The 19,488-nt window shown below is 40.5% G+C and overlaps 1 protein-coding gene across 2 annotated transcripts in view; it reads left to right on the top strand.

The window, feature by feature from the left end:
- Positions 1 to 19,488, top strand: part of gpatch2 (G patch domain containing 2) — a 133,882-nt gene that overhangs the window by 52,849 nt on the left and 61,545 nt on the right. For both annotated transcript variants that reach the window (XM_051919978.1, XM_028822082.2), the window contains exons 3-5: positions 6,939 to 7,000; positions 13,534 to 13,710; positions 13,880 to 13,959. In XM_051919978.1, coding sequence (XP_051775938.1) covers positions 6,939 to 7,000; positions 13,534 to 13,710; positions 13,880 to 13,959 — 319 coding nt within the window. The remainder of the gene's footprint in view (positions 1 to 6,938; positions 7,001 to 13,533; positions 13,711 to 13,879; positions 13,960 to 19,488) is intronic.

The following is a 19,488-nucleotide window of genomic DNA, read 5'->3' as shown; positions in this document are numbered from 1 at the left end:
ATTTTGTGCAGTATTTTGAAAATAATGATCAAGCACACACATTTTAGCATCGTAAGCCTTTGGGTTGAGAATCAAATTTTCACTAGCTTAAAATTTGAATATTATTGTAAAATATTTGACACTGTTTAATGATCTTTGTTTAGCTTTGTAGTGCTTGGTGAAAACCATGACACTTAAAAATGGTTTATACTTGACAGAATAGATTGATAGACAGTTAAATAGAGTGAGACAGACAGAATGAAAAAATGGACGAACTTTATTTGTCCCCGGGGGGATATTTGGCTTTTTACAGAAGCTCTTTAAATAAGTAAATAATAAATATATATATATATACACACACACACACACACACACACACACAATGGACTGAACACACTCCAGAATAACCAAAAAGCAAGAATATTTAGGAGAAAGAAAACTTCTGACTTGGCAGTCCCAGTCGCAGTAAGGCATTATACAGACATATTTCTGTTGGTATAAAGGGGCCCCCCACATAGCATTTCTTGACACACTTCTGCTGAAACTCAATGTGTCAGAGAGAGAATGTGCAGCATTATTCATAATGGCATTCAGTTTTTAATTCTCTCCTTCGCAACTGGGGCTCCAGAGTGCGTCCCAAATCTGAGCCTGGCCTGGATTTTGCAAAGAAGATATGGCGGCAACACAAATGAAGCCATTAGCAAACAGTGCAGTACTGAGTCCACTCCTGCACGCATCAACACTCCCAGTCACACAGGGACATTTCAGAATCCCCAATAAGCTAACCTGCGTGTCTTTGGGAATGTGGGGGGGAAAGTAAAACCCAAGCAAACACGGCAAGAACATTCCAGTAGTAATAAAAATTAAAATAAAGTGGCTTAATGACAGTCCATTTCTCAGGGTGGAAAAATGAGTGTTCCTTTAAATAAAGCCTTCAGTGGCATTTTTGAAAAGCTTTAAAATAATGACAAAGGTGTAAGGTGAGGGTTATTATGAAAGTGATTTGAATTCTCATTGCTTAAATTTAGACATTACACTTTTCAAAGATAAATGTAATGTTTGTTTTCTGACTGGGTTAAGAGCTGTTCTTTTTTTAGAGCTATACATGTGAATCGGGGCAGAAGAGGTGAAGAACACACAGACTGCAAATACATTACTTTGCTGATGACAAAAATGAACAGACTCAGCAGCTTTGTAACACTGACTCGTGCAAAGTTACATTTTTGCATCGTTGTAGTACTGTGAAAGCAGTTTGGAACAGGCAAGCATGCTGGGAAAATGACTGCTAAGTGAATGTTGAGCACTTCAATGCGCCTATGGAGAAGAGATTCTGGTTTTCACAGGGGTCTGGAGTTTTCTTTCTCCATGTATGTTTGAGGTGTATGTGTGTATATATATATATATATATATATATATATATATATATATATATATATATATTAGGGCTGCACGATAACAGAAAAAATGATTATCACGATTATTTTGCTCAAAATTTTTATCACGATTAATAATGACGATTATTCCTTTGATAAATGAAGTCTGTGACCAAAGCAGTGTAGCCTCGGCCAGTTATTCACAGATGCTGCCCTAATCATATTAGCTGCGTTGTCCGTTGTGATGCACACAAGTCTTTCTTCCACCAAGCCCCAAGCGGACATCGCTTCTTTGAGGCCCACTGCAATAAACTCCGCTGTATGGTCTTGTGGGAAAAACGAAGTTTGCAAAAGCTTGCTTTTCATCTCAAACTCGCTGTCAATAAAATGAACTGTCAAGCTCAAATACGGTTCCGCAGTTCTGCTTGACCATAAGTCGGTCGTGGCAGCAAAATATTCAAGGCTGAGCCTGAGAATTTCTCTTTCTATTTCTTTTCGGCATTTCGCATACAGCGAGGGCAGCGCAACATTGGAAAAATGGTTGCGTGAGGGAATGCTATATCTTTTATCAAGTGTTGCGATCATTTTGTTAAACCCCTCACTGCTCTCGGTGGTTATTGGACACATATTCTTGGCTATATGGTACGTGATCGCCTTCTGTTATTTCCCGGTGTCTTTGCAAGCTAGGCAGATATGGTATTGCGTTGAACAACGTCCCTGATATTGTTGTCTGTGTTGTGGATGGCTGGTAATTTTTTGTTGTTGCTGTTTGTGCTTTCAGTCGTTGAAATTCTTGATAGTGTACTTTGTGGTGGCTTTTAAGGTGGTTGATGAGGTTTGTTGTGTTACCTTGGGACGTTTGGACGGAACAGGAGCAAAGTTTGCACAAGACTCGTACCTGATCAACATTACATTCCTCGAAATCGAAATAGTTCCAGACAACTGAGTATGACCCCTTTTTAGGAACTAACGATCGCACTTCTGCACCTTCCTCACGTTGCTCCGCCATCATATGTTTATTCTGACTGACTGTTATTGCTGCTATTGACTTCTACTGCTTCAGAAAGCACTTGCAATCTAGACGCAGTAACGTCATAGTGATGCAGTCCAATCCGTAAACTCAGCCCATAAAAAACAGTTTGGTCTTTATACTGTAAAATCGCGACGATATTTATTAACTGATCATGGGTCATAAATATCATTATCATGAGAAAAAAAAGATTAATCGTGCAGCCCTAATATATATATACACACATACCTTTATTTATGGCCTTTAATGTGAATTCTTTATATTTGTGGATTTCTTGAGTTAATACCAATGTCTGGTTAGAATTTCGTGTGAATAGCCTCACTGGAAATATACTTACTGATAAAAATGCTGCCGCGTTCAATTGCATGTGTATATATATATATATATATATACAGTATATGTGTGTTTGTGTATATAAAATATAAAATACTAGCCAACCCGCTGCGTAACATACGCCGCATAATTATTTATCGATGGGTGAACACTTCCTGAAAGACACAGTTGTCCAAATGGTGTGGGTTTGAGGATACGACTGTGAGTGAATGAAAAGATGGAACTCTGGAGAGAGCAACATACAATTGTCCGTGACTGAAAACTGGTTTTGGCAGATACAGGCATATCTTTTGAAAGTTTGACCCTGTGCCTTATTAAGTGTCATTGCAAAGGCCAATCTAACAGGAAATTGTCTGCGTGTAAAAGTAAAAGGCATTTTGAATCTGATGGGGTCAGGGAAATCCGGGGAATATGGACAGTTTGTGAGGTAGCAGCTGCGATTGTTTTACACTCCAGTACATTGCGGTGAATGCTGGTAACAGTCAGTCTAGTGGCTTTACAGAGACTTCTTGCTGGCATGAGGTTTCTGAGAAGCATGACGACTGAACCAATTATAAGTTTGAGTTTATGCGGAGGCATGTGAGTGGGAGTAAGACTGCTAAGAAATTCTTCGGGGAATGAAAGTTGATGTGTGGGATCGTCTGTGATGATGGAGTCAACGCTGGTGAAAGTTACTTCGTCGGTAGGGATAAGTTTCAGTACCTGTTCATTAAGGTGTAGCGAGTCTTCATTGGTGCCGCTTAATATAGCTCGCATACTGAGTTGTTCCGGATTCACAGTTGAGAAGTCGATGTCGCCACATAGTTGTTGAACGGGATCAGAAATAAAAGGAAAACAATGTGAAGGTAGTGTTGCAGGTGTTCCATTTTTCCCGTCTTGCGAAATCTTGTTCGTGAGGAAAAGCTGTCATATTTGTCGTCAGTGTAAGTACATGCATGTGACGCCACAAATGTTGCTTGTTAATGCAACCAGCGACAATAAGTGCTAGAGTTGGTGGGTGGGGCTCTGTCGTGTGTACTCCATGACGCAGGAGGAGGGTTAGAGTTGGCGGGCGGGGCTCTTTCTTGCATGCATGCGTATCCCATGGTCGGTAGACTTGGTGGATTATATATAGAAAAGCAGCCGTCGCCGAAAAGAACAATGAAAAGTCAACGTGGCTCAGAGACGAAAGTGCCTGAGGCGGTGTTTGGTGAGGTGCTGCGTGCGTCAAGAGCGAGGGTGGACTTGGGAGGAGGGTTAGAGTTGGCGGGCGGGGCTCTGTTGTGCGTATCCCATGGTCTTAGAGTTGGTGGGCGAGGCTCTGTGAGTTGGCGGGTGTGGCTGTGTCTTGCGTGCGTCTTGCTTGTCATGGACTTAGTGAATTATATATATAGATAAACCAACATCTGGACATGCTCAGAGAAATTCAAATCAGAATTGTGTTCTCTACTGCGTAATTTGTTGAGAACAAAATGATGTACCAACAGTCAATGGAAACCAAAACTGCCAACCCATTGAGTGCTGGATTGAACATCACACAGAAAATCAAAATCAAAAATTTTAATCACAGGCACAGATTTCCTTGGGGATCTCCTCCCAGATCTGGATCAGGGAATCAATAAGCTCCTGGATAGTCTATAGTACTATTTGGCATTGTTGGATGCACTGATACAAAACGTCCTAGAGGTTCTCAATTGGATTCGGGGCTGGGAAATGTGTGGGCCAGTCAATGGCAACAGTGCCTTCATCATCCAGGAACTGCCTACACACTTTGGCCACATGAGTCCAGGTATTGTCCTGCACCAGGATAAATTCTGATGATGGCTGTGAGGACTTCATCCCAGTACCTGACAGCAGTCAGGGTACTGTAGCCTAACACGTGAAGGTCTGTGTGACCCTTTAAGGCATGCCTCCCCAGATCATCACTGACCCACCACCAAATCAGTCATGCTGGATTATGTTGCAGGCTGCATAACATTCATTTTGGCATCTCCAGGCTTTTTCACAACGTGATGGTCTGTGAGTATTGGCCCCACTAGAGGACATAAGGCACTCATGCGACCCTCATGGAGTCTGTTTCTGACAGTTTGGTCAGAAACATGCACACCAGTAGCCAGCTGGACATTTTGTAGGGCTCTGGTAGTGATCCTCCTGTTCTTCCTCATAAAATGGAGCAGATACTGGTCTTAGTGCTTGGTTGATGCCCTTCTACGGCCCTCTCCAGATCTCCTTGTGTGATTGCCCGTCTTCTGGTATCTTCTCCATGCTATTCAGACTCTGCTGGGTGATACAGCAAACCTTCATGTGACAGCACGTATGGATGCACCATCACAGAGTAGCTGGACTGCCTGTGCCACCTGAATCAGCTGCAGGTACCACCTCATGCTACCAGTGGTGACAAGGACACTAGCAAAACTAGAGAAGAATCGGATAGGAAGGATTAAGAGAGAGCAATTGTCTGTGACCACCATCTGCAAAACCATTCCCTTTTTGGGTTTTGTCTTGCTGTTGCCTCTCCAGTCCACCTGTTGTCACTTTCATTTGCACCAAAGCAAGTGAAGTTGATTCACAATTGCTTATGCTTCCTAACTGGACAGATTGATATCCCTGAAACTTAACTGACTTAGTAATTAAGTGTTCCATTAATTTTTGTGAGCTGTCTTATCTATGTATGTGTGTGCGTGTGTGTGTATTGTGACATGTGAGTCACTGTCTTACACCCAAGAGAAGACAACGAGTTCAAAAGCTTCAAGAAAACCAACTTTATTCCAATCAAAACAGTAGCAGTCCGTGTATTTATTCAAATGGAAGCTACCACTTGATGTCATAGTAGCAGTATAAAGATGGCAACCCAACTGGAAACATGCACCAAAGAGGAACAGCGTTCTGATGTATTCATTTTGATCAGTGAAGAGGTGAAATCTATTGAAATTCATCTGCAAATGATGTGGATTTCAGAGCACAGGGGTTTTGTTGTACTGCCTGTGCAACAGTTGCAACTCTTGAGGACCTGCACTACGAGTGTCTCCCTCATCCACCACACTCATCAGCCCTCCCCTACCCCCAAGTGATTACAACATCTTTAGGCCACTCAAACATTCAATTCAGATGAAGAGGTGCAGCAGATTGTGCATGAGTGGCTGCACATGCAACCAAAAGACTTTCTAGAAGAAACTGTTCACTTTTAAGCGCTGGAGGATGTGTATTGAATGTCATGAAGATTATGTTGAACAATGAGGCAGTTGTATGACACATTTGTTGCAATAAATTACATAAAAAAATAGTGCAGAATGCTTCAGACTGCTTCTGTGCACATAGAGAGCTTGTAAGTAATCATCAAAAGTTGGGACACCTGTAGGAATTGTTTGCATAAACTGTCAAGGCTTATTCAACTCTAACTGCTGCTGAAAAGCTGTATATTTTTAACTCATTTCTTGTTCCATGAAAATGGCATTTTGCATAACTCTGCATACTGTTGTGCTCATATGTAGCACAACTGGAGGAGAAGAGTAACTTTTTTTTCAACAAGATTTCATTTCTTACTTTATAGTAAAATACCTTGCAATATTTTACTCCTATAATTATAATTTTATTTGGGAATGCCATGTGCTGGACAATTCAGATTTTCAACAGTGTGTGTCCAACATTGTTGGAACTTGTAAAAGTGTTTGCAGGGAAATGCACCTCTGAAGCAATAAATAAGACGCTTCTTAACACCTCTTAGAGAAGAATTTTGAATGATGGCCTTCAGGCCTGTCATTGTTTTTCATGAAAGCAAGACGTTAATAATAATAAGTGAAATGATAGCATGTGCAAAGCTGTCTTTAGCACACACTGACAAGATTGTGCACCATTCTGTGTATAATTTTCATAGCATATTTGACACAAACAAGTTGGCAAATTTGAATTAAACTTAGCAATAAAAGGCATAAATTAGTATGTTAGCAGCATTTTGCTGACCATTAGAGGACCACACCTGGCACTTACTACTTACTCATAGCTTACAAAAGCCCTGATTGTAATGGTTGTTAAATGCTGCAAATGGAGAGAAACAAGTAAAATTAATGTTAGCTCTAAAACACTCATGGTATTTGTTTATGTTCATTGCATCAGTATAGTATTAGGTTAACCTGTAAAAATTAATACTGACCTGAAATCACAGAGTATTTTTTTTTTCTGTTAAGAAAGGTCTAAGTATCTCAAAATGCCACCCAACTCATCATATCGCATCTTTCTGTTTGCAGTGAAACCAGCAGCATCTGTAGCAGTGACCCAGGACTTTTTACTAACGATGAAGGAAGGCAAGGTATGTACCATAAATGGAAATATATTTCATAGGTTGTGAAAGAGGACTGGTCATAGTGGGCGGTAAAGTGTTAACACGAGTTGTAAAAATGTAGTTTTCTTGGAGCATTATCAATACTACAACATTAGAAGTCCAACAAAGGTAGCAGCATTCTGTGTTTAAATTCTGTCAGCGTACAGAATACAAAACATCCAGAAATTCCAAGTGTTGTGTTTGATTCTTAAAACCTAAATGATTTAATTATAATTCACAAAAAAAAGCAAATGCTTTTAATAAGTGTGTGACACTGTCTTATTTGGTTCAGATAATCAAATCAAATAAGCAAACAAACAAAGAGAGGGTTTTATTTGTGTTGGTACTAATTTGTGTAATCTGCAGACCCTTTCCACGTTTTAATTGTTGGGGTGTGTCAGCTCAAGGCAATTAAGGCAGTGCTGCATATTGCCAGTCTTCTCCATGCGCCTGCCCCACAGCCTCAGTGAATTGGTCTAGATATTGGGATTGTGCTAATGAGAGCTTGTCAGGTTGTGTTAATGAGTGCTGAAAGCTTTGCTAATCACATTAGATATGGCTGTTTGAAACAGCACTCTGATTTAACAGTTGTCAGTACACCTTGTGTGTGAGAGGCATGGCCCTGACAGGAAGGTGAGTGACAGGTCTGAGGCAGCAGCCTGCAGGGATTTGCGGGCCAGTCAGCCTGCTGGCTCTGATATTGTGGGGGCGAGCGGAGGGGGAAGCTGGTGGTGGTAATGTGGTTAGACGGGTGAGGTTTTCAGGTGGACTCTTTATTTTATTAATTTGTTTATTTTTGGCTCTTCTCAACTACCCATTTGCCAAAAACTCTAGCAGAATGGCAGAGTGTAAATGAACTCTTGCCGGTCAACATCTGACATAGAGGTAACCCACCGGCTCGCATTTCTTCACAAAGCAGATTTCGTGAGGAGTGCGTTTGGCATCAGGTAAAGACTCTCAACATATGCAAGAGCAGGTTTTCTGGTCTTGTGATTGAATAAACAGTCACTCTTGTTTAGCCTTTCAAAATCTATTCCCCATTGCATCGGCAGACCCTCCCCAGATAAAAGATCTAATCAAATTAAGTACACAGTACATAACAGGAGATTATGATAAAAGAGTAATGTAATTACTGAATATCTTAACAGAAAACTCCCTCCAATAATTATCTCTAAGGGAAACAACTTTTTTTTTCAGGAATTTTCTTTGATTGTGGCATCATGTACTCTTTGAATCTTTGTGCTGTCAACCTGGCTATAATGGCAGAGGTTTTCATTGAGCAGGGCCAGCTGTTTTTATTGAGCAAATGTAAAGAATCAGAGACAAAGGTTGTCAGACACTTAACAAAAATGCTGTAAGATTATCTAAGATCATCAGTTTTACAGAACAAAATTGTAGTTTTTTTTTTTTTAAAAAGATTATATGTTAACCTATATATGGCCATTAAATGTTTGCAGTTTCCCAATCAATTCTGTTTTACAAGCCAGTCGTCCTGGGATGGAGTCAGTGGGAGCTGGAGACTTATCCCAGCGGTGCAGGAAGTAAAGCACGCCGGTGCATTGCAGGAGATGAGAACACGTGGGTCACACAATAACAAGGTTGGCACACATCTTAAGTGGCCTGTCCGTAGAGGACTCTGGGACACCTGGCGCCTTGACAGATATGCAAATGACATATCAAAAAGCTTTATAAACTGAGAGAGCATTTTATTTGGGAAAAACTGCAATGATTTTGTCGTTGTACTGAGGTGTGAAGACAGATGAGCACCCTTGAACCACCGCAGAAACTTCAGATAGCCTAGTGAGAACACATGCATTATACATGTCCTAAGATCTGCTTCTTAGATTGCCTTATAACATGAGCATTGATTCTAAAATGTGCACAGATGGCTTGAAGGCCATTTCACTGCTGAATATTCTCACTTGTTAACCGGACGTAGTAGACAGAGAGTTGTCATCTTTTTTGTCTTCTGGGTGGCAAGTAAACTAAATAAAATATTAGACAATCTCACACTCACCCATACAATTATTGTTACTCAAAGGTGAAGCCCAAGAAATGTTCATTGTAATCTAAGATAATATTGATCTCTAGTTTTAGTGTTTAGAAAGATGCACCAGTAAAATGGTGGAGCATTTTCATAGAGGCCGGGGTCATAGAGGTAAAAGAAGCTGTTTAGCTTGGAGGCATAAACTGCAAAATATTGCAGTTTGGCTTGTTGGCTGAGCCACTGGTCTATAAAACACAGGGCTGCCAGTTCGTTCTCTGCCTTTGGCCCTCTTTGTTACCCTGACTTATACACTTTGGCTGTCTGTCCACCAACTGTAACAAGCTGTCTTATACCTTACATTTTAGGCACTTGAAGATAGTGTTCATTATATAAAAAGACACAATTTAAAATAAGATTAGTTTGTAAGTAGGATAGGAGTGTAATAACCAACTGCCCTCCCTAACTATACAAGTCACCAGTTGCCCCCTTTTTGTTCTACACTGAATATATAAAATACAAATTCCATTTGTATGGTACGTATAGTTATTTGCAATTTCTTAAATGAAATATCAAATTTTATTTTAGATCAGTTGCAGTAATAGGATCACTTTTTGCAGATAACAGTTGGCTTGTTTACATGTAACTGCTGATTATCAGAGGGCTGAATCCATCCTACTACATTTTCATTTAACAATTGAGTTTTTAAACGAAAATGGTCTCCAACCACACTAGTGTTTGCACATTCTTTATGATATTTTCATAAACGATGTGCAAACACTAGTGTGGTTGGAGATCACACATTAGAGGAAAAGTAATTGAAGGGATGTAATACCACTGGCCACAGGATTTATTGCAAAACTGTAGCGACTGGTAAATTATTTTCCTTTAATGCATGTATGCAGCATTCAAACTTTACAAAATGAAATGTAGCTAAATACAGTTAAGCAACACAACATGCAACTCCACTATGTCCGCAATGTTAGAACATGTGTTCTGCTGCGCAGGGTCTAATCAGGGACAGGCTCTGTAATAAGTACAAGCAAATCAGAGTGCAATTTGAGTCTGCATTTTCAAAAGTCTCTTTTCACCCGTCCACATTGCAACACAGAGCCAGCATTTTCAGGAGCATATGCCTCTGGAGAGCGTTTTCATAAGTCTCCGTTTTCAGGGTTTAAAAATGTATGGCTAGTGAGGATTAAATGTGAAAATTGAAGCTAATGTCTGTAGTTTTAAATTAAAATGTAGTAGTGCAGACGTAGCATAACATGCATTTGAAAGTTAAACAAATGGTTGCCCTTTTTAAAGAAAAGACTTAACAATTATACAGGATGAGCCAAAATGAAGTACCACATTTCTCAAGGTCATTGCGTGAGGCAACTGAGTAGATTGAGATGGGGGTCCTTTGATAAGCGATCCCTTGCCTTGGTCTGGTGCGCACTGTGCTTTCACTGTCGAAGCGTTCTTCAAAAACAACGAACCCATCAGCACTACGCAGCACGTCTTCCGAACACACTTTAGCATTCTTCCTAACGGTGACATCCCAAATCGGAAAATAATTCTTCAGTGAGTGGCTAAATTTAGACAGACGGGTACAACATTAAGCAGAAAATCTCCAGGCTGCCCTCGGACTGTATGAATGCCTGAAAAGATCCAGGATATAAGGGCATCAATTTTGCAGTCTCCTTAGACGTTCAGTGCAAAAACATGCACGTGCCTTAGACATTTCCAACATGTCCTTGAGGAGGATTTTGCATGAGGACCTTAATTTCCATCCACACAAAATGATAGTAGTGCAGGAACTCACTGAGAGAGACTGGGAGAGCCGTAGAATGTTTTGTGTGCGAACATTCTGCAAACCGTTCTTCAAGATGCAATCGTCATGTGCAGCGACGAGGCACATTTCCATTTCAATGATTGTGTAAATAAGCAAAACTTTCACTATTGGGCTGAAACCAATCCTCGTGAACTTCATCAGAGACCCCTGCACAGTGAGTGTGTTACTGTTTGGTGCACCATTATAGAATCTGGCATTGTAGGCCTTTACTTTTTTGAAAAGGGGGGAGCAATGGTCGCCGTCACTTCAGAACATTACATTGAAATGCTAGAGAACTTTTTGCTGCTCCATCTGGAAGAAATGGATGTGGTGGATGCCTGGTTTCAACAGGATGGAGCAACAGCCCTTACAGTGCGGAAATCCACGGATGTTTTGTGGGAGATATTTCTGGGGAAGCTGATCCCCCTGCACGGCGATGTTGGGTGGCCTTTACGTTCCCCTGATCTTGCTCCGAGCGATTTCTTCTTGTGGGGCTATCTCAAGTTGAAGGTATACACACACTGACCTCAAAACCTTGAAGCCCTCAAAGACGCTATTCCCCTTGAAATAGCCGAACGAGTTATGCAAGTGTTCAGAAATCGTGCGAAGAGCGTATTGCTATTGATGGCCACCACCTTGAAGACATTATTTTTAAAACACAGTGAAAAAAATCTTTTTTGTATACCCTTTCTTGTGTCATAATGAAATTTATTTTATCTTGTAGCATTTTGTAGAATAAACATTTGAAATGTGGTACTTCTTTTTGGCTCACCCTGTATATGATACATGCAAGTTAAAAAATGAAAAAGACATTGATCCATTATGGTTCCTGTTTTCCTATTTCTTAATTATCTTTATAGGCATAAGGATTTGTAAGCAGTCAGATAATTGTGAACTATTCCTGTACTTCAGCATATTTCTGAAGATGGAAAATGAGAGAAAAGTGATTTTCTGGTTGCCTTTAAAGGTTTTTAATGTCTCTGGGGTCCAAGGCCAAAGCATTGCTTTAAATAAACGCTGTCTAAATGTAATACACACACATTTAGTCCTCTTTAACAGCAGGGCAAAAGCTAAGTACTGCTCATTTCAGGGATTCTTTTAAAAGCCATGCATTTCATACATATTGTTGTGTTTTATAAATGATGTTGCTTATGTGTATTGTCTGATAGAATAGTAAGTGACAAGATGAAAGAGAAAAATTAATGTGAGAGTCCTCTGTACAGAGAGAGAAAAAAGTATGATGTGATTAGATGATGGAGATTTAAGTTGATGTTTATCAAAAAACCGTCTAGGGGAAAATTGATAGGTGTTGCAATTAATCGCTTTCTGGCAGGTTTCCCTGTTTCAATTAACAACAGCCTGTTTAAAACAATTTAAAGAGATTATACAGAAAATCCAAGTGCTCTGTGCGCTCTTAATTTGATGTACATGTTTTTGTCGGTATTGCAAAGAGAATTCCTTCCAAGCTGAATTTAATGCAAAACAGGAGGACTTCATTTTCGTAAAAGCCTAGGAGGCACAGCCTGGAGCTTGTAATCCCTTTAGTGGAGTCCGGCCCAGACGTACACAAAGACCCCCTCGTGCAGCCTCACAACCTTGCATTACTTGTGTTTTCAGATATTGGCTTTACTATCAACTTTTATCTGTTTTCATTAATTCTTTGTCTGAGTTTTTTTTTTGTTTTATTAGCAAGCCTTTAAGGTTTATGGAGCTTAAATTACCCACTTGATTTTTATCTTTGAAGCACTTGCACCTCAGATACTTTAGATGAAGTCATTAAGTTGCTCTTTCACACACACATTAGCTTCCACGCATGGACCCATGCTGACACTTGATTACCCACTGTCACATCATTTCCACTGTTATTCTTATAGACAATCCTGAATGTACACTTCAATGGAGTCATTCTTTATTACATATAGTTCCATTGATAAAAATTACTATCGATGTCATGCACAAAGCAAGTAAAATATTGCGCTGTAATTTATTGTCAGCAGTGGAGTTATAAGGAGACACATTTAATATAGAAAATGCCAGAAAACAAGTAGATGGAGGGGGAGTTAGGTGGCTTAAATGTTAAAATGCCAGATATATGCACATAGGTAGTGGGCATTCAAACTAGAATTTAGTTTTTGCTGTGAAAGAGTCTTTCTAGAGGATATATCGTAACCACTGTGTGTTCCTGGAGCAACTCCATGATTGACTTGTTTAATGTGTTAATTTATTAATGGGATGAAAATTAGATTGATTTAACAGTAGAAACACACACAGGCACAAGAATTCAGGAATGTGCCTCAGGGAAGCGGCCTCTGAGGCAACAAAAAATATTATCCCCAAACCCCTCTACAATCCCACAAGCCACCTGGAAATTCTGGAAATGTAGCCTTTTTTAAAAAAACAAAACAAAACGTAAAGCTGCCAGCTCAGTCCTTCCCTTTGACTGGTGGGTAACCGTGTGCTACCATTGATGTACTGGAGTTCTGAACTTGCAAAGATCCTTGAGGTGCTGCTCACTATAGACAAGTAATCTATAAATTTTTTGTTTTTATAGCTATGATTCTTTTTTTCAGAAACTTAGCTCAAAACTTCAGTCAAACTCAACAGTACCCAAATAAAACTTTTGTCTTAAGTAAAAAAACGCCAGGAGACCTCATATACGATTTGATATTAAATATTTATTTCATATTTCATTTGTAACTTTTTTTTTTGTTTTGATTTTAGGAGATGATGAACAAAGTGACTGGTTCTTTGAGGGTGAGTGTGGCTCAGGACTTGGCGTCCCTAGTCTTTTTTCCAGTTGGGAGACAGACTCTCAACCAGATGTTGATAACGTTGATTCAGGAATGGATAAGCTTTCCTCTCCAACATTTCCTCAGCCCTCACGACCTGTCCAGAGAAGTGAGTTAGTTTGATGTTTAGCAATTTGTTTTGTATTATTGGGAATCTCTGTTTCTGTAATGACAATTGATTAAACAATCGTCATTACAGGATTACAAGATAAATAACACACTATAACAATACAGAAACAAGTTAAGCATTGATGGTCAAGCCATGTTTTTCCCCTTAGGTTATCATGCTCGTTTGAATCGCCTGCCTGGTGTGGCTTCTCGCTGTATCAGGAAAGGCAGACGGAGACTCCCTGGCAAGGTAAGGATGAAGGATACATCTTGATTTTGTGATTACTTAATGACCTGTCTTTTATTGTGTTCATTTATATTTGCAGGGAATATTTTATTTTAAGACTAACTTACTGTGTGATAATTAAGACACTGTTCACATAATATTATATATAGACTTTATTTATCTTTAAAGAATACTCCACCCAAAAATTATATTTTTTATATGTTATTAACCCATGTAGTTTGTAATAATAATAATAATACATTACATTTATATAGCGCTTTTCTCAGTACTCAAAGCGCTATCCACACAGGGAGGAACCGGGAAGCGAACCCACAATCTTCCACAGTCTCCTTACTGCAAAGCAGCAGCACTACCACTGCGTCACCTGTGAGGACTAAAATTGTAGTGAAAAAAATTCTCAATTGTCATGTTTTCATGCAGAATCAGGTCAGTTCAGGTTGGGGAACATGCACTGGCACAGCTTGTTGCCGCACCCACCACGTGACAAAACAGCTCAGGATCCTGGTTGGTAACCCCCCCCCCATGTGGTTCCGTCCCACCCCCTGGAAGTGACCATCTATCTGCCGCAGCCAGGTGTTACGTGGGTGTCCCCTTGGCCAGGTCCTGCCGCTCGGGTCTTCAAAAGTGAGGATCCTGTGAGCCAAATCACCCTCAGCGAATCGCGCCATATGGCCGTAGTGCCGTAACTGACACTCCCTTACAATGCAGGTTATGTGCCTTATTCGGGACTTTGTGACCAACCACTCATTCGACACAAAGTCAAACCAGCAGTACCGAAGGATTCTTCGAAGAGACACACTACCAAAGGAGTCCAGTCTTTGTCTGATGTTATTGTATAGCAAAACAGGAAGCACCAGGACTCTAAAGACTTGGATCTTTGTCCTTTTGCAAAGATATCTGGAGTGCCACACACCCTTTTCCAGTGACCTCATGACCCTCCATGATCTCCCAATCTGTCTAGTAACTTCATAGGAAGAGACATGAATGTCGCTGCAGAGGTAAGTAAACCTTTCTACAAGGTCAACACTGTCTCTGCAGACAGACACACGACTGATCTTGGTTTTTATTCAGGGCACTCGCAAGCCCAGTTATTCAGACTCCTTGCTCAGTCTCTTGAGAGCTCTGAACAGAGCCTTCATTGACTCCAAAAAGATCACAGCATCATCTGCACCTTGCCCAACACCCAGTCCATGCAAGTGTTGAACAGAGTAGGAGCAAGAACACACCCCTGACGAACCCCAGAATCAACTGGGATAAATGCAGAGGTTCTCTATCCAGAGGTTCTCTGTTTGTCCTTCTCCACTTTAAGCCCATCTGGGAGTCCACCAAGCACAGCTGTTAGTGGATTAGGAGAGACTGTGACACCAAGGCTGAGAAAATGAGTGGAACAGGAACACAGTTGGAAACTTGTTAAGAATAAATTTTGCACAAACATTAGGAGTTTTTTTTCATACAAAGAACCAAAGGCACAAAGAATAAGTGACCAAGTAATGTGGTAGACAGTAGAAACTTTCATAACTTACACTTGATATTATTTTGGAGGAATTAAGTGCGTAGGATTGGTTTGCCTTGTTGGGCTGAATGGCCTATTCTCGTCTAAATGTTTCTAATATTCCAATGTCCAAAACACATGTATTTTTAAAAGGGCTGCTGATTAATCGCCGTTAATGCATTAATTTCTGTGATTAGACATTTTAACACAACACACAAATGCTTTAATAAAATGACCTTAATTTGATGCATTTTACACATTGTTAACAAAAGAGGCACCAAACAAATCCAAGTTTATTAACAACTAGTCATTTAGCCCGTTACAATAACGGGCGCTAGAACAGTAGTGCATAAACATTAGTAGGAACAGTCTATATTAAATGGCAAGGGACTTTGACCTCATTCTTTTTGTTGGTCGTATTTTTCTTTCTTTCAGCCTTTCTTTTGTTGATGTTTACTTGCTGAGCTGACTGTTCTTCGTGGGCTGCCGCCATGTATTGTGTGTCTTTAATTTTCTGTGACAGTAATACTGTCTTGTACGGCTCTATTCAATAAGGGCGCGCACAAAAAGGCGAGCTTCAAAAGGGCGACCTCAATTGAGCGTGGCGAATAAAGGCGTTCGTAGATAATTTAGTTCAAATGGCTCTGGAATATGTGAAGAGCAACAAAGGTGCAGATCTTTATTTATGCGCGCCTTTATTCACTGCGCCCAATTGAGGTCGCCCTTTTGAGGCTCGCCTTTTTGTGCGCGCCCTTATTGAAGGATGCCTGTGCGCGCCCTTATTGAAGGATACCGTCTTGTACGTCTGTAATATACCTTTAATTTTCTCTGGCGGTAATACAGGCGTGCGCGTCGGTAATATGCCTTTAATCTCCTCTGACAGTAATACTGGCATGTATGTGGCTGTAATATGCGTCACTGTATTGTGTACCTTTAATTTCCTCTTGCAGTAATACTGGTTTGTATTTCCGTAAAACGCCTCTAACTTTCTCTGACAGTAATATCACGCATCGCACCGTGCCCCGCGCATGCGCTCTTCACCAGAAGACACCCACACACGGACACCTGGACGCACATAGGGATTTTATATATATAGATGGTAGCAGCGGTGTAGCACAGCCATGATAATGTATTGTATAATATCTGTCTTATGTGTGCTGTTTGTCACAGCCTAGGCTTACACACATTTAACGTGTGGGAGCTATCTTCATTCCAGACTGAGACTGGGAAGGTAGTGATCAACAGCTTTGCCCTTCAAGGCTGGGATCTCCAGGCTTGTGTCAGGAATTGTTCCAATCAGTAGCCTATTGGAGGTCAGACCACTCAATACAGAAAGAGAAGGGAAAAACCACTGTGAGACTCCTGATTCAAGCTCTGATCGTCCCTTGAAACAACCATTCATGAATCCATATATACATTTTCTACCGATGGTCTGGGTGAGAGAGTCCGCAGTCTCAGCAAAGATGCTCAGACATCCCATCACTCCACTACCTCCTACAATACCTCTGGAAGGATACCAAAGCAGTCCCAGACTAGTTGAGAGAAAAAATCTCTTCAGCATGTCCTGGGTCTGCCCTGAGGACTTCTTCTGGCTGGACATGCCTGAAACACCTCCCCAGCGAGGCATCCAGGAGGCTACCAAATCAGAAGGCGGAACTATCTCAACAGACTTTTTTCAAAGCAGAGAAGCAGCAACTCTATTTTGTTGTCGCCCTGAATTCCTTCACTAATCAGCCTATCTCTAAGGCTGAGCTCAGACACCCTGTAGAAGATTGCATCTGTGACCTCATTCTTTCACTCCACCCAATAGTTGTGACCGTAGAGCTGTAGCTTGAATGGTAAATTGAGAGCCTTGCCTTCCAGCTTAGCTCTCTCTCCACACACGACTGACCAGTACAGTGTCTGCATTGACTACAGACGCTGTTCTTATCCTCTTGTCAGTCTGCCACTCCCTTCTTCCCTCACTCATGAACAAGACCCCAAGATACTTAAAGACCTCTGTTTGATGCAGTACCACATACCGGTGTAAAGAAACCAGTATAAACTGATCTGCTTAAGAAATTAGCTGAATTTGATTGTCAGAAAATCAATAATGCAATTTTTCTTCTTCATATCATTTTAAAGACAGCAGCGTTGACAGAACCAGTTAAAGTGCTAGACGAACCTACACTGTGATATTGATCAAAACAAAAGAAACATACTTTGAGCTGATAACTGATTAGTGTTTAGTTTATTCAGTTGTTTCTGTCACATAAAACATTTCAATAAACTAACTGGCATAATTTAATATGCTCAGGCAAGTGGTTATTAAACTGTTTTGAATTAGAAGGTAATCACCGAGTTATTTCTTCTTGATGGAAAAATATCAAAATGCATGAAGGAAATAAGTAAAATTGTAGCTAATTTTAAAGATTTTAATTATGCAATTAATTGCGATTATTTTTTTTTATTGATCAGTAGCCCTAATTTTACTAAAATATTGTTAAATAAGTAATTTCCTGGAAAATCATTTAAATCATCTATATTACTAAACCACAGTTTAATTTATGCACGGACGGCAGACGCACCGACGCGCATGCGCACTGCCAGAGTCAAACCCAGCGGCTTCCCAGAGTCAGTAGGTGGCGCCCAAACAACACAACCTGAAAACTAAACTTGCTCTAATCCACTGTGCCGGCAGTCAGTGTGTGTAAGTTGGAGTATGCTTCCTAACAGTAAACGACTTCTACCTAACGACACAGCCACAGAACAACAAAGACGAGACCGCATGGATAAAAACAATACACGGAGGCTCCTACGACGCGCTTCAGACACACCAGAAGCAAAGACGTCACGGCTCCACAATGAAAGAGCTCAATTAACGGAAATACAAAACGAGCCCGTATGGATAAACACAATGAATGAACGCGCCCACAACGCACTTCTGACACAGCAGAGGCAAAGGAGTCATGGCTCCAAATGGAAGGAGCTCAACGATTAGTAATACAAACACGAGCCCGTATGGCTACGACCTGTAAACGAGCCCGTATGCATAAAAACAATGAACAAAGGCACCCACACAAAGAAACCGCTTTAGTACAAATATGTTTATTTAATTAAATGAAAACTTTACCATGGCTATGACCTGTGAACTAAACCTGAGGTAAAGCATGCACGGCAGGTTGTACAGTCACCCGAACGCGACCGCCCACACCACTGCACGGGATCCGCCGCCATAGTCACTTCAGCACGCGAATCCGCCGCCGTCAGCAAACGACTTCTCGCTGACGACACAGCCATGGAAAAACAAAAAAGAGACTGCAAGGATAAAAACAATAAACGAAGGTGTTGTACAGCTCCAAAAAGAAACCGCTTTAGTACAAATATGTTTATTTAATTAAATGAACTTTCCCAGGACGCACCCACCCTCCATGATATTTCAAGTGATTGCCATTCTTGGATTTGCAGTTCTTTCGAGAATCGCAGGCTGGCTGGTTAAACATAACGCACTCAGATGCAAATGAGCATTTGAGTTGAATACCCACCCACCCTCATTCATTGGTCATGAGTCCAGCCCAAGTAACAAATTATGTAATTAAGATCAATGAGATATGTGTACAACTGAATAGAAAAAGTTAAACCAAAGTGAGTGAAAACATTATCAGGAAAATATTATGCCTCTGACTTGTGCGTATCCCAAGATGCTTCAACAAGCACGTCAATTCACCGGCTGCTTTACAGCCTGCCACTAAATAATACCAAGGGGCTCCAGTTGTAGGTAAGTATATAAATTTAACAAGAGTAGACCGGTCTACTGTCCTAATGCTTGTTTGCATCTTAGCATGTTCAGCTTTGGTTCATGAAGGCATTTTGCAATATGTTAGTAAAAATACGAGTGTTTGGGATGTTGTGAGCATAAGACTGGATGACTTCATGTGTTGAGTGTACAACACAAGTAATGTAACATTTTTTCATGGATGTTTTGATATTGTTTGCTGTTGTCCAGTGTTGATCACCATAGACTTACTTTGTATCAGAAGATTATTTTTATCACCAATCTT

Source organism: Erpetoichthys calabaricus, chromosome 16 (assembly GCF_900747795.2).
Source record: "Erpetoichthys calabaricus chromosome 16, fErpCal1.3, whole genome shotgun sequence".
NCBI lineage: Eukaryota > Metazoa > Chordata > Cladistia > Polypteriformes > Polypteridae > Erpetoichthys > Erpetoichthys calabaricus.
The sequence above is the reverse complement of the archived record's forward strand: the minus strand, read 5'-3'. Positions and strand labels throughout refer to the sequence as shown.